Source organism: Aphis gossypii, chromosome 1 (assembly GCF_020184175.1).
Source record: "Aphis gossypii isolate Hap1 chromosome 1, ASM2018417v2, whole genome shotgun sequence".
Taxonomy (NCBI): Eukaryota; Metazoa; Arthropoda; class Insecta; order Hemiptera; family Aphididae; genus Aphis; species Aphis gossypii.
In genome coordinates, this window is record NC_065530.1 from 56856398 (window position 1) to 56871028 (window position 14631).

The 14631-nt window shown below is 25.8% G+C and overlaps 2 protein-coding genes across 3 annotated transcripts in view; one reads left to right on the forward strand and one right to left on the reverse strand.

Moving 5' to 3' along the window:
• LOC114119567 (probable serine/threonine-protein kinase MARK-A) overlaps positions 1 to 6466 on the reverse strand; it is a 31048-nt gene extending 24582 nt beyond the window's left edge. The window contains exon 1 of the mRNA XM_050206746.1: positions 6320 to 6466. The gene's annotated coding sequence lies outside the window, so the exon portion shown is untranslated. The remainder of the gene's footprint in view (positions 1 to 6319) is intronic.
• Positions 5894 to 11692, forward strand: LOC114119570 (N-acetyl-D-glucosamine kinase). Of its 2 annotated transcripts, none has more exons than XM_027981159.2 (9): positions 5894 to 6265; positions 6825 to 6908; positions 7009 to 7093; positions 9157 to 9255; positions 9325 to 9466; positions 9947 to 10057; positions 10183 to 10312; positions 10786 to 10963; positions 11030 to 11692. In XM_027981159.2, exons 2-9 carry the CDS (start codon positions 6877 to 6879, stop codon positions 11306 to 11308), a joined length of 1056 nt encoding a protein of 351 aa, XP_027836960.2. In that variant the 5' UTR covers positions 5894 to 6265; positions 6825 to 6876; the 3' UTR covers positions 11309 to 11692. The 2 variants fall into 2 exon arrangements, with proteins under 2 accessions (XP_027836960.2, XP_027836959.2); XM_027981158.2 differs by lacking the exon at positions 5894 to 6265 and adding an exon at positions 6549 to 6700.
• The last annotated feature ends 2939 nt before the right edge of the window (positions 11693 to 14631 follow it).

The window sequence follows — 14631 nt, forward strand, 5'->3', positions numbered from 1 at the left end:
TATCATATGATATATCTGATGTCAGATTGATAACTTATAAATTATATTAATATATTATAAAATAGTGTATATTGAATTATTATACATAATAATTAATAATATATGCAATATAGGAATTTACATATTATGTACCTTATACTCTATCGTGTAGGAACTTACATACATATTTTCATTACATACATTAACCCCTTTTATTTTTAGGTTAATTATTTAAAAAAGTATTTAACTTTACACAAACTAAATATTAAAATAACATACATTTACCATTGCATGCTGTTGCAAAACCTTTTATGATGAATTGATTCCCGGGTTATTTTAGGTATATACCAACTGAGTCCATGTTTTAATACTAACTGAGTCCCATAAAATTAAAAAAAAAACATTCTCCTTCCCTCTTTTACAGACTTTTTACGGACTACCTATAACAAAAAATTCTACAGGTATGGTTAAAAATGTTTTTTTTAATATTTTATAATATAAATATATAATAATGTAGAGGTAAAATACAGTATGAATAATTTGTGTATAGTTTAATAACTTTAATAAATGTACCTAGATAATGATAAAATAGCATTTTTTATATTGGTAAAAATGTATGGGATAAACATTGTATATATTTAAATCTAGTTATTGTGTTTGATTGCAACAGCTACATTTGATGTTGGATTTCTTTTTCTTTTATACAATTTCTTGTATACTTTGATATTTTCATCACTTTCTTTTTCTAATTTCTGTATACGTTGATTTTACGGTAATAATGACGGTAATACCTATGTATTATAGTTAATAGTTTATTTATTTTTACATTGAATTAAAACTATTAAAAATTAAAAATTAAACTACAGTATTATAAATGTATAACAATTGTATATACAAAAATATAATCAACAAAAAATTTTATTATCCAATTATTAGTTATAAAATTAAAACCACTACAGGATTTTTATTATTATTATTATTGTAATATATTTATGATTATATATTATATTATTATGGTATATAAATGTGATAATATAAAGACGTACGACCATAAGCCATATGTATTTAAGTATGGGAAACAATTCAATTTTTTTTTTTTGTAAATACAAAATGTTTACCGAGCAAATCTAGCATACTTAGCCAATTCTTCCGTATTTATTATTTTTTCATTACAATATATTATATCTCACGGCTCATACACTACTAATATAAATCAATAACTAGCATCATAAATATTGTTATCACTTCTCACATTGTATAGGTAGTTCTATATCAAAATATTATAGGTAAATATAATTTAGATTTATTTTTTATCTATAAAGACAATGTCCATTGAATTGTGTCACTTAAAAAATTACTTGAAAGTTTAAATATTTATATTTTTATTTACATATTTTATTATGTAGTATATTCTTGAAATATGAAGAAAAAACTTTGATGTAAATTTGTTAATAAGAACTTTTTAAAATGTTATTATATTTTTGTATCTAAAATTAAAAATGTGTGTGGGTAGTATTGATAAGTTTCCAGTTGATTTGACCACGTTACAAAAAAAAGCGTATAAAAATACTTTTTATCAACCATATATTTGCACTAATCTGTTAAAACATCAAACTCTCGCATAAAATAACTTATTTCCCCGAGTAGGTACCTACCCTCATATGCGCTTTTGTTTAAATTAGAGTTTTAAATATTCAATATAATCAGAAATTATATTTTTTAAGACACACCCAATATATTATATGCTAATAATAGATAAATAAAAATTTATTCAAGCACTAACATAATATTATATATTAGTATATTACGAAGGTCATTTTTCATAAGTATAACGCGTCAAATAGTATACCTAATCAATTTTTATTAGTTTAATCGATTGATAGTTATTTAAATAGGTACGTTTATATTTATACAATCACAACTGAAATTGTCCACTCAAGTAACTGGTTGTAAAAAGCTTTTAAAGGAATGTTACATAATTTAAATATTCAGAGAACTTCACATTATGGTTATTGGTTTGTAATCTTTGTCTTTCACGTATGTAACATAGCAAAAACGAGTAAATGAGGATCAGTCGATTATTATTTTATTAGGAAATGATTTTAAAGTTAAAACTCACAATATTACATATAAAACAATATTTTCAAGGACATCCATAATAGCCTTTTTTCTTTATATTTATTAATAAAAATGTTACAACAGTTTGTTTTAGCTTAAAACTATACTGAAAAAAATACTAAAAGTGTAAGTGTATTAAATGTTTGATTTAATAAAAATATAAGACAAAAAAATCTTAAACATGCCCTAGAAATATTGTTTTCTTTATTTTTATAATAATAGGTAAGCCCATAAGCTCAAAATTCACTTACTAATAATTTATGACTGATCTGAGTGAACTTGTTTTTGATATGTTATACACGTGTGAGAGACAAAGATAACAAACCTTGGTATGGCGTCGTCTTAACATCAGACAATAAAACATCTTAAATACCATATACGTCGTAATACTTGTATAGTCAATAAAATAAATAACATTGCATTGTACATGAATGAGTTAAAATCGATATCTTTTGCAGAAGTATAAAACTTAAAAACAATTGTATAGGTAGGTACACTATTTTAGTGATTTAGTAAGTTTAAGTAAATAATAATAATACTCATTCAAGATATAGTAAGTGATTCTTTTATTGAATAACACTCATCATTTCAAAATCTATTAACGCTTTTGAAAATATTTTTTTACACAATTTCTAGTCGAATAAAACAACATTTTTTAAATATTTTTTTAAAGGTTTTTTACTTTTTTTGAATGACAACATACATTTTTAATTTCATATTCTGAAGTAGGTTTTTTTTGGAATATTTCGATGTATAAAAATTGAAATTAGGACAAGTTATTTATGAGTTGTTCTTTTTAAGTATTAAAAGTGTATGTGAGCTGATGAGTGGAATGGTATGAGGATGCCCCGCAAAATATTAAAATATAGCCATGTAGGTATTTTACTCCGCTCACTTAAACTTTAAATACTTATAATTCATAAACTATAACTTACATATTCATATAACTTCAATTTTTATATAAAAGTAAAAAACTTAAAAAAATTATAATGATAAAAAATATTTTTCAAAATGTTTATAATTTGGAAATAATGAATGTAGTTCGATAAAAGAATCATCCTGTATATAATTAGGTATATAATATAAGAGTCAGATGTTAATAGTTAATAATGTGTAGATATCTACATTCTGCATACACTAATTATTTAATCAATTATTAATTAAATTATATTAAACTATTTGGAACGAAAACAATTAACACAGATTTCTAAGAGTATATTCTTATTTCTGACTTAGGTATATCTCCATTTTTCGGTTAAACAGTTAGTAACTCGAAAATGTCCAGACTCCAATAGTTCAGTTTATAAAAGATAAATAAGATATATGCATAATATAAACGGTATAATACACACATACAAACTAATAATATTATTAAACCAATTTCATAAAAATAACCATGAAATCACAGTATTGACATAAATATATGATATTATACATTTTGCTAAAATATCGTTTTTTTTTTTAACAATGTATGATAAAAATGTCCATATTACCCCTTGTAAAATTACATAAATTAAAAATTGAATAAGTCTTTATTCGTTTATAGTTGTATTGACTTTTGAGTAAGAAACCACTGAACAGTGTGTACTATATTAATGGAAAGAACTCCAAACAACAATACACATTCGTAATTGCTCGTTTATAATTAACTTTACTCATTCCAGGACTCCGAGCAAATAATATAAGTATTAAGCATGGTAAATTACATTCAGTATTAGGTACCTCTCTACCTGACCTATCTATATATACTAGGGTGGCTAGATATAATACAAACATAAAGTATATAATAATATAGAGCATCAAGAATACGGGTTGATTAATTTTATGTAAGATATTCATTATTTCAGAAAATATTTTTTTACAATATTTTAAATTGTTATAAAACAATTTTTTTCTATATTTTATCGCTATAATTTTTTAAGTTTTTACTTTTGAATGACAACACACATTTTTAATTTCATAGAATATTGTTTGGAGCATTATTTCGACTTATAAAAATCAAATTTCAACAAGATAAATATCAGTATTTGGTTTATTCGTTATTACTTATTACTTATTAGTTATTAGTAGGTATATAACAGCGGTGGCCAAATCGCGGCTCGCATCTTATCGTAACATTTTTACAAAAAAAAAATTTTTTATATGAATTTATGTATATAATGTATGACCTTTTTTTTACATTTTGGCTCTTCCGTATTTATTAATATATTAATATATTTGATGGCACGCGAATCTCTTCTCGCTGGCCACCCCTGGTATATAAAGTTCAGATGAACTGAGTAGTAAACCATTATATTTTTGCGGAGTAGATATTCTTGTATTACTCTTAAATGGAGTTCATTAAAACTTTAACTTATAACTCATAAACCAATTGTTCAAAATTCGATTTTAAACTTCGAAGAACTACAAAAAAAATTGTGTTTTAAAATAAAGAATAGGAATTAAAGATACAATTATCATTAAAAAAGCAAACAATTTAAAAAATGATAACAAAAAATAGTAAAAAAATTTTTTTTGAAAAATGTTATATTTAACGACTAAAATTTAGTAGGTACCTAAATAATTTTTTTTTTGAAACGTATTTGAAATAATGAATATTACGTTTAATTATGGATCACCCGATAATCTGCAGTATAATATTGTAACTTATAAGTGATAGCTACATACACACTACCTACACAGGGACTCCAAATATCATCGAACTTGCAATACTAATATTTAAATATATTTATAGTCTGTATAAAATGCATGTTTAAAATTATATTTTTTTATATTATAAGAATATTATACATGGAAACATAGATTTCAATAACATATATGACCCGGGTAAGGTTATGTTAACCTAACTTAGTATAGAGGACCAAAATTTGTTACTGAAAATTGTAGAAGCAAAAAAGGTAAATTGCGTGCACATACACATCTTATAAACGTCACGTTAAACTAATTGACGAATATATTATGTGATGTATGTACGCTTATAATGCTTATACCTACTATGCATTGATTATAGAGGGCAAATTAACATAAAAAGCGATTGTACCTATACACCTATATCACGCGTGCAACAGCAAAGCGGTCTTTATTACGAGTATTACGACGCGATCGTTGTTGCGGTGATTTACCATATTTGTTTGAAAATTTGAAATGTAAACGAATCACGGCGGGCCATTGGAGAGGAAGTAAAAAAAATATAACACAATATTGTTAATTAAACTAGCCGATAACAGTGGTGGCTCCGATAAGTAATGGTCCATTATTAAAAAAAAAAAAAAAAACTATAACGCGAGTGGCTATAAGCCTATAACGTATAGGTATACTAAAATCGACACAGAATTAATCAATTATGTTTGTTCTGCAGGGCAACGATCGTGTATTCGTAATACATTCGTAGAGATAGGTACCTACACAATTTGAACGCGGCGCAATATTTTTAATCAACGCGACCATTGATGGACTCGTGTACGCGCGCGCGTGTGTGTGTGTGTGTGTGACGAAAGAGCATTTTAATATTATTGTTTCGTTATAACGGATGTACAGTAGGGCCTAAACCGCGCGTGAGGTAGATACTGAGGCGGGGAACGGAAAAAGACTTCTGAAAGCGAGATCGTCTATCGGACGTACTATTGTGAAAGACGTGTTCGATTCGATCGACCACAACAGTCGAAATAATTATAAAATATTATAATAATAATAGGACTCGAGAGGTCGTTCCGAGTGGGATCGGCATAACTGTGTATTATTATTGTGTAGCGGTGGTGCACTCGTGCCGTCGATATAAAAACACGGGACGACGGCGCCGGCCGGACAGTATATTATTAGTTTTGGTACCGCGGAACGACCGAAAATCGTGGGGATCGGACTACTCGTACTCGACCTGCCCACCGAACTCTGCCACCCCACCGAGCGGCGCGAGAGAGCCTACACACACACGGCTACTACCGCTACGACGGCGCTACGACTCTATCATAATAGTATACGCATTGGCATTACGAAACCGTTGTATTCGCCGCCGGATACCGATAAAAGTGTGATATCGGCCGAATAACGTGTTTTCGCCGCAGCGTTATCAAGAGTTTCCGCCACCGAGTACCCGCGACGCTTTATTGCTTTAATAACAAAAACACATGATATATATTTACATAATTTTTCATCGTTATTAATATTATAGGTATCTATATTTTACTGCCATTATTATTATTATTATTATTATTATTGCTTTTACCTTATAGTAAGTTTGTCGGAGCGTCCGCGTGTAGTGACTGTACTATATTATACCAATCGCGTAGTACGTACTACGTAGTCGTAGCCGCATTCGTAGTATTGCACCGTCGTCGTCTCCACGTTGTTGCCCCGCGGTTCTCGAAATCACCAAAACTTTTTCGCTCATTACATTAGTTACAATAATCATTATTATTGTTATTCGTCTCGTACGTATCCAAAGTACATAGAAAAAAAAAATAATAATATTTAACACACATCATATTATTATTGTGATGATATTATATCGTACGACGAAATAGTTGTAGAAAAGGTATACCTAAACTCGCGCGCGTGTTTGCCTTCGGTAGTTTTACGCAACAAATACGTATACATAATTATATAGGTATATATTTATAATATATTCTTAAAGCGATTGTCAATACACGCAATCGCGTATCTCTCTGCGTTAATTTGATTTACGCACAACTCGTTTTACCTGTTTTTACTTTTATTTATTATTTTTCTAGACTAGAACGGTCTTTTAGTATTTTCGTTATTCCTCCTCCCGCTGACTGCATTATGACTGACGTATTTTTTGGCGGTATCGAAGGGTAAGTGTTCGATAAAATATATATTAATTTAACATTCGTTTTCCCAACTGCAGCGTCACTGCAGTAATACTAATACACACGTATTTTGTGCGCTTAATAGGGGAGCATCGGTTTCCACGGTTGTCTTAACCAATGGCAACGGAGATATTTTAGCTGAACTCAAAGGAGAAGGCACGAACCCATGGGTAAGTTATTACTTATTACTTATACTTACAAAATAACAATGAAATCTTATGTTGTTTTTCAACAGTAGCAAGTACCTATGCCTATTTTTTAACTTATAAAATCTAAAAATACTGTTTAGCTTAACATATTTTACTTCATAGTTATAGATAATATATTTTAAAGACATAGATAGGTACATAATGTTGTGTAGGTATATTGAATTATTGAATGCCAAATGCCAATTGCCAATATTGTTGTTAATTTCATGAAAGTTATTATCTATTAGCAGATACTAGATAATGATATAACAACTTATTATATAACTAATTTTTTTTTTATTTTGTTATCAAACTATGTATAAATGTAAATAGATACCAAATAATAAACCATGTTTAAGTATGATAAAATGTTATTTTATCTGTTTATCATGATTTAAATGGTTTAAAATTTTTAAATCAAAACATTCAAAACTTTCCTGTGCTAGTTTTTACTAGGTATATTATTAAAGTTAAATTAATATAAAATCTTTAATAATTTCTTTTTACAAAGGAATGTTACTTGAAATTGTATTATTTCTCTTGAGAAATGCATACATTTAGTTATTATTCTTTTCATTTCATTTATATTTATATGAAAAAAAAAATCATTACAATTAATAAGGTATTGACCAATACTGTAAACACAGCTAATTTCAATTTAATAAAAATAAATATAATGTGGACCATATCAATTAATTTTCAATTATTAATCAATTTCCTAGTAGTGATATGTAATTTTTACTTAAGCACAAAAATTACAATTGTTATTTGTTAATCATTTATTTAAAGAACTTATGAAGTTAAGTTCTGATAGTTAAATAGGTTGCAAAATAGAATAAATAAATTGAGAAATAATAAAAGACTCAGCTTTTTTTTTTTTTTTTTACAAATAATTATTAGATAAGCAATTGATAAATATATATATATATTATATGTAACAGGTTTAATAATATATTTTAATTTATTTAAAAGTCATTAAATTAAAACACCATGACAAAGACAATGAAAGATCTAATCATCAAGATATGTATCTATAAATTTCAATATGCTCAATTAACTTAGTATATTATTAGGTATAAATTATTTTGATTTGTTTTATTTTAAGTTATAATAATGCCATAAAATTACATTATACTATTTTTAAGTATACATTTCAGACAGTTAAGCTTATTTTTTAAATTTTTTATTAAATAATATGGGTTTTATTTTTTTGACTGAATAATTAAAAGTTACCTAGCTTTAATGAATACATTTTAATTGTCTAAATAATATTTAGACGTAAAATAAAATTAAATAGATAAACAGATATCTCATAAATTAATCAAGGTTTTTATTCAATAATATCAAAATGTAGGTAGATTTATCTTAAATATTTTAAAATTATGGGACAATCTATTTATTTATTATATCCTGAAATTTTAAGTAACACTTGTTTTTCCTATTCTGATTCATAATTATATTATGCTTGTTAGTATTAATAGGTAGTAGGTACTTCTATCCATTATTATTTATTACCTTTTAATTAAGTATTACTTTCACATAATATTTATCTATGATCAGTTATTGATGTTACTAAAATATTTTGTACACCATGTCTTTGTTTAAACTGTGAAAAGCTTTAAATTTTTACTTAACTGAATTCTCTTAGACAATTAATACGCTATCATTGTTTAAATATAAAAATTAATTCATTGTATTTATAAAAGTTAAGTAACTAATATTATAGATAGTCCAATTTTTTTTTTTAAGAATATTTATATTTAAGATTGTCAATGGTTCTAGTATTTGAATTACCTTTTTTTTTTTTATTAATCTATTATAAGATTATTGACGTCAAATAAAGTACCGAAGAGGTCAAGTACATCAGAATAAAAAATGCCGATACCAAAAAAATAATTAATAATATCCATATCAATAAAAAAGATCTATCCATGCAGTTTAAACTGTTTAGAGCATATTTATATTATAATTTTATTTTTAAGTGTTTTTTATTACATTAAATATAATAATTATCAATGTAATATTAAAAAATGTGTATTATTTAGATTCTTGGAATTGAACCTTGCCTGTCTCGTGTTAATGACTTGATTAAAGAAGCTCTTAGGAAAGCTGATCTTAATAATGATATAAAATTAAATGGATTGGTTTGTATACATTTAAAAGTGATTTTACTGCACAAGTTTTGTTTAATAATAAAATATATCTATTTATAGGGTTTGAGTTTAAGTGGATGTGAAGATCAAACATTCTGTAAAACATTTGAAAATAAATTATTAGAATGTTATCCAGACCTTACTGATGAAGTAATTGTTGTTAGTGATACATTGGCACCAATTGCATTAGCTTGTGAATCGGGTATTTAAACATTTGTTTGATGAAAATAAACTGGGCTGTCATATAGTATGTGATCTACCAACAAACGCATTGTACCGGCCGCTGGTGAATCAACCACAAATTATTATAAGTTTTGTTTAATTTAACGTAATACATATGATATAATGGTACATATTACAGGTATCTCATGGAAACATGGTGGCGAGGAAATAATAAAACAGATTTATTTAATGCATTTTTGAGAGATATGAAAGTTTTTGTAATTTAAATTGTTGCTACACTGAATGAACATAAAAAAAAATAATTTTTATTATTCTTAACAAAAAATTTTTAATTATTTAAAATAATGATATTCTATGTGATATAATTATTAATTCATTTATTTGCAGTAGACTACATACTATATGACAGCCATAAACTGTTTTATGCTATTGATTAATAGCGTGTATTACATTTATATTTATTATCATTAAAATGTATTCAATCATTTTTATTTTAAAGGTGGAGCTGTTATTATTTCTGGTACTGGCTCAAATAGTCTTCTAATAAATCCAGATTCATCAATAAAAAGATGTGGAGGATATGGTCATCTACTTGGTGACGAGGGCAGCGGTAAAATAAATACAATTTTTAATTACCTTTCCTTACAGTTTCATTAAAAAATATTATAATTTAATTTGTTTCGCCTGAAAAATATTTTATATTAGGTAATAATTTTTTTTTTTTTTTTTATTTAGCTTATTGGATAGCATACAAAAGTATTAAATTATGCTTAGATCATTTAGAAGATTTTAATTATGTTCCAAATGGTTACTCAATTGACCGAGTATGGGAAGCAATTAAAGAACATTTTAATATTGATAAAGTGTAAAGTATATGTCACTATTTTATTGCTAGAACATAACATTTAATAATATCAAACATTTTATTACAAATAATATATTTTTTATTCAATTTATAAGAATATTTATTTGTATTTCTTAATCTAAGATTCAATGGTTCCTTAGGAGTTTTTAAAAAGTCTCGTGCACTTCCTATAAATTGAAAAAATAAATATACATAATATGTAAGATTAAATAAATATAAATTTTACTTTGTGGTAACAGCTTGCTCCTCCCCAGTAAAGTGTAGATGTTTCCCAGGTTGGGAAACACTAAACTAGATGAATCTAAAATTAAACTTGTTTTTTTTTTAAATTATTAATACACATTTCAATATTTTAGTTTTGACAAGTTATTTTAAACTTCAAATATGACTATAGTTGGAATTGATTAATAAAAATAATTAAATTTAAATTAATGAAATAATATAGTAAGTACTAATAATTAATTTACTATCAGTCTAGATTTGTTGAATGTGTTTTATGGCGAAAAAAAAGAAAAATCGGAAATAGCTAAATTGTGTAAAACAATATCAGAACTAGCTGAAGATGGTGATGAACTAAGTCTGTGGATTTTTAGTGAAGCTGGAAAAGAGTTAGCAAAATTTATACAATCACTCTACCCTGGTGCTGATAAAGTAAGATATTATTTAAAAATTATTACCACCTAATAAAAACTAATAATAAGTCTTATTTTTATATAGATGTTACATAAAGAAAATGGTGGTCTGCATGTGGTGTGTGTTGGCTCTGTGTGGAAAAGTTGGGGATTACTAAAAAAAGGATTTATGAATCAACTTGATCATCATCATAATTCTCAAGACACCATAGTAGATGAATTTACCTTATTGGTGCTTGAAAAGACTGTTGCTTTAGGTGGGGTATATCTCATTGCCAAAAAATTACATTATAACTTCCCATATGATTATGAGCATAATTATAGAATACTTTTCCATTATGTACATGAGCGACAAGATCAATAATACACTATTGGAAATTGAATCAAAAACAAATGTGGCCTTACCAATTTAAAATGTAATTAATGGTTATAATCATTATATGTCATTCGGTCTTAGATTGGTGGCTTCTGCTCATATTTTAAACTTGTTATTTGAGCACTATAAATGTTGTTACAATAATTATATTTAACTTAATTTGTTAATAGGTTTAGATTATTTATTTGAATGCCAAACTAGTTTTTAGTAACAAGTAACTTAGCCTTAAGAAAAATATACACTGTCAATTAACAATTCTTTATATTCTTATTATTGTATTTCAAAATATAGTATGATAAGTTAATTATAAAATTTTAACAAACAACACACGTTTGGGGCCAAATAGTTTAATAAATTGTTAATTTTATTTTATTCATTGTTGTTATTTATTTATTTTTTTTAATTTACAAATTTACAAATTTTTAAGCATATTGCTATCCTTTAAGTTTATCAGTAAATTTTCATTTAAATAAATCATTTAACTTCAAATTCTAAAAAAGAGTAGTGATTACATAAACAAATACATCTTATTTTTAATAATATATTTTTACATCACTAAATGTTAACATTTAAGTAATTTATATACTACTATAGCTTTAATGGTACTTGGAAATTGTAGTTACCTCAATATTATTTTAAATATATAACTATGTTATTATCGATTGTTTCATTTTAATTATGTAGATACTGTCCGTATGTGTATAAATTGTTATTTATTGTTCATTGTTAGTTATGTGCAAATATTGTTGGTCAATTAACATATTGTTTAGTTTTCTTTTTGTGTGGATTAAAGTTTTCAATAATTATAAATTGTATAATACATATGTAAGTTCATTATCCTCTTAAACAGAGGACTAGATAAGGCATTTAAACCGAATTGATATACTTAATCTTAAAAATTACTATATGAAATTTTTCTCAGTGATAAAATATGTCTATTTTTTCTTGTCAAAAAAAGTTATTTTATAAACTTTTATGAACTTTGTAAAATAAGTAGATGTTTTAACTTAGAAAAAATACCTAATTTTCCATAATCTGTTTCTGTGAATGAAACTATATTTTAAGCTGGTAATCTAATAACAAGATAGCTCAATTCCCTATAAATCTAGACATACCACTTAAGCATACTTATAGTTGAAATGTTTAAATTAAAGTAAGTATTATAAGTTATAAAATATTTGAGGGTGTAATAAAAGTGATAAGAGGGAGACGAAGCGTTTCTTAGTTATAACTTATAAGTGTTATTTAAGTTTATCATTATTGTCATAGTGTCATACCTTTGATTATAGAATAGTGTATGGCGTATGCTATAATAAATTAATGGCCATACGACAATTGTGTTGTCTTCACTTTACTAATCATACCATATCAATATTTAGGTTTATAAGTTCCAGTTTTGTGATGTTATCTTAAATATGAAAGTGAATTGGCCTAAAACAAGGGCGTATTGAGTCAAGACCATGGGGGGGGGGGTGTGACATTAATTTTTCTTTTTTCACGTAAATAAATAAAAATATGAGTACCAAATTTAATTATTAAATCAATGTATTATATAGAAAAAATACGAGTGATGGGGAGCAAATGCCCCTTTCGCCCCCCTCAAATACGCCCTCGGCCTAAAATCAAATTTAAAAATAAGAACATTATTTGTGTTCTCTCGTTGACTTTTTCAATATTTTAATTTATAAATGAATTAAGAGTACCTATGTTATATATGTGCATTGTGCATTATTAAATTTGAATATTCTACATAGGTAGGTACTCATTTCAATTCACTTTAATAAATAAGGTAATAATCTAAAACTAGAACTACTGAACTTAAATATTGGTACCTACTTACTTATATTGTACATTATCTAGGGACGCACATGTTTTGGTAAAAATAATTAAAATTGTAAAACTTTGTGGTTTCTCAGGAGGTTTTTTTAACAGAAACTAAATTTATAGAAAATACATAAGAAAAATTTTTATTTTTTATAATCGATTGAAGTTAGATTTTTGAAACTCGTCAAAATTGTGAAACCTGCAATCGTTAACGGGTTGACTCGTTTCAGTTCATATTATCATTCAGCATTTTGGCAACTGTTTGAATTTTTTTTCAGTATTTATCTTAACATGCATAAGGTGATACCTATTGTGGGGGAAAATGTTTAGTACAGCGGACCCAACCATATTTTTTCTTGACCTGCCAACTACACTTTACTCAGTTTACTCGATGCTACAAGGCCGTAACTGGAAATTAATTTCGGGAGGGGTTTTAAGCTTAGTATTTGTGTTCTAGTTTTATTAAAATATTGTACAGGTAATTTAGTATAGCATACCTAACCATGTAACATAACACGAAAAATATTCGGTTTGCAATTTGTTTAACATAATATAAGTATTTACAAATCGATTTGTTGAACATAAATACATGATGATTATTGATTTTATTTTATTCTTAAATATTTATAATTTTCAAAATAACTGAAATCACTGCATTCAATTTGGTTAATAAATAATTTTAGTTTTTCATCAAATACTTATTTTTTTACCATGTCAAACGTGAATATACTAGATTTAGTAATTTTAATTTTAATTTTTAAGTATTTAAATGTGGTTGTTATATCAATAAGAAATGCTTAATTTCACAACCAATTATCATCTTTAAGTTCTGAAATTTATTTTCCCTGTCAAGTGTTAATCATGAACATTTAAATTTTTACACATAATTCAGTAAACCGTTTTAAAACTTTTCTTTGGCTAAACCATTGAACATGATTATGGAACGGCACATCATCATACTAAGCTTCTATTTCGAGGAAAACATTTTTTAATTGTCCATAAGTAAGGCCACGAAACTAAATAAAATTAACAGCTTTTTAAGCAACATACATAACGTTGTAGAGACATAAAAAAGGCTAAAGCTTGTATGTAAGTATAGATATGAATCATATAATATGATAAAACCCGTGAATAATTAAAAAAGCATAATGATCAAACAAATGTGTAGGTTGCAAATATTAGCGAAAAAATTGCATTTATTACCTACCTATATTATTAGTAGATATTTAATTAGATACCTATTATAATAATAATATATAAATATGTAAATATCATATGTCCATTGTCCATATCATATTATTATTGCTAACATTAGTGAGTTAATAGTTAATATCACCTTAGAATCTCATAATTAACAAGTGTTGATAGGTATATTTAAAAAAAAATCATAGAATAATATACTGATGTAAAAATTTGAAGTTTAACAAATAAAGTTTTTGAAATAATAAAAAAAAAAATTAACCATTTATACATAAATAATATTATGC

Excerpts from the sequence above, each read along its gene's own strand:
- LOC114119570 (XM_027981159.2), top strand. The coding sequence starts at position 6,877 with ATGACTGACGTATTTTTTGGCGGTATCGAAGG. Across the intron at positions 7,094-9,156 it reads GAGAAGGCACGAACCCATGG|ATTCTTGGAATTGAACCTTG; the intron begins GTAAGTTATTAC and ends TGTATTATTTAG. Across the intron at positions 9,256-9,324 it reads ATATAAAATTAAATGGATTG|GGTTTGAGTTTAAGTGGATG; the intron begins GTTTGTATACAT and ends ATCTATTTATAG.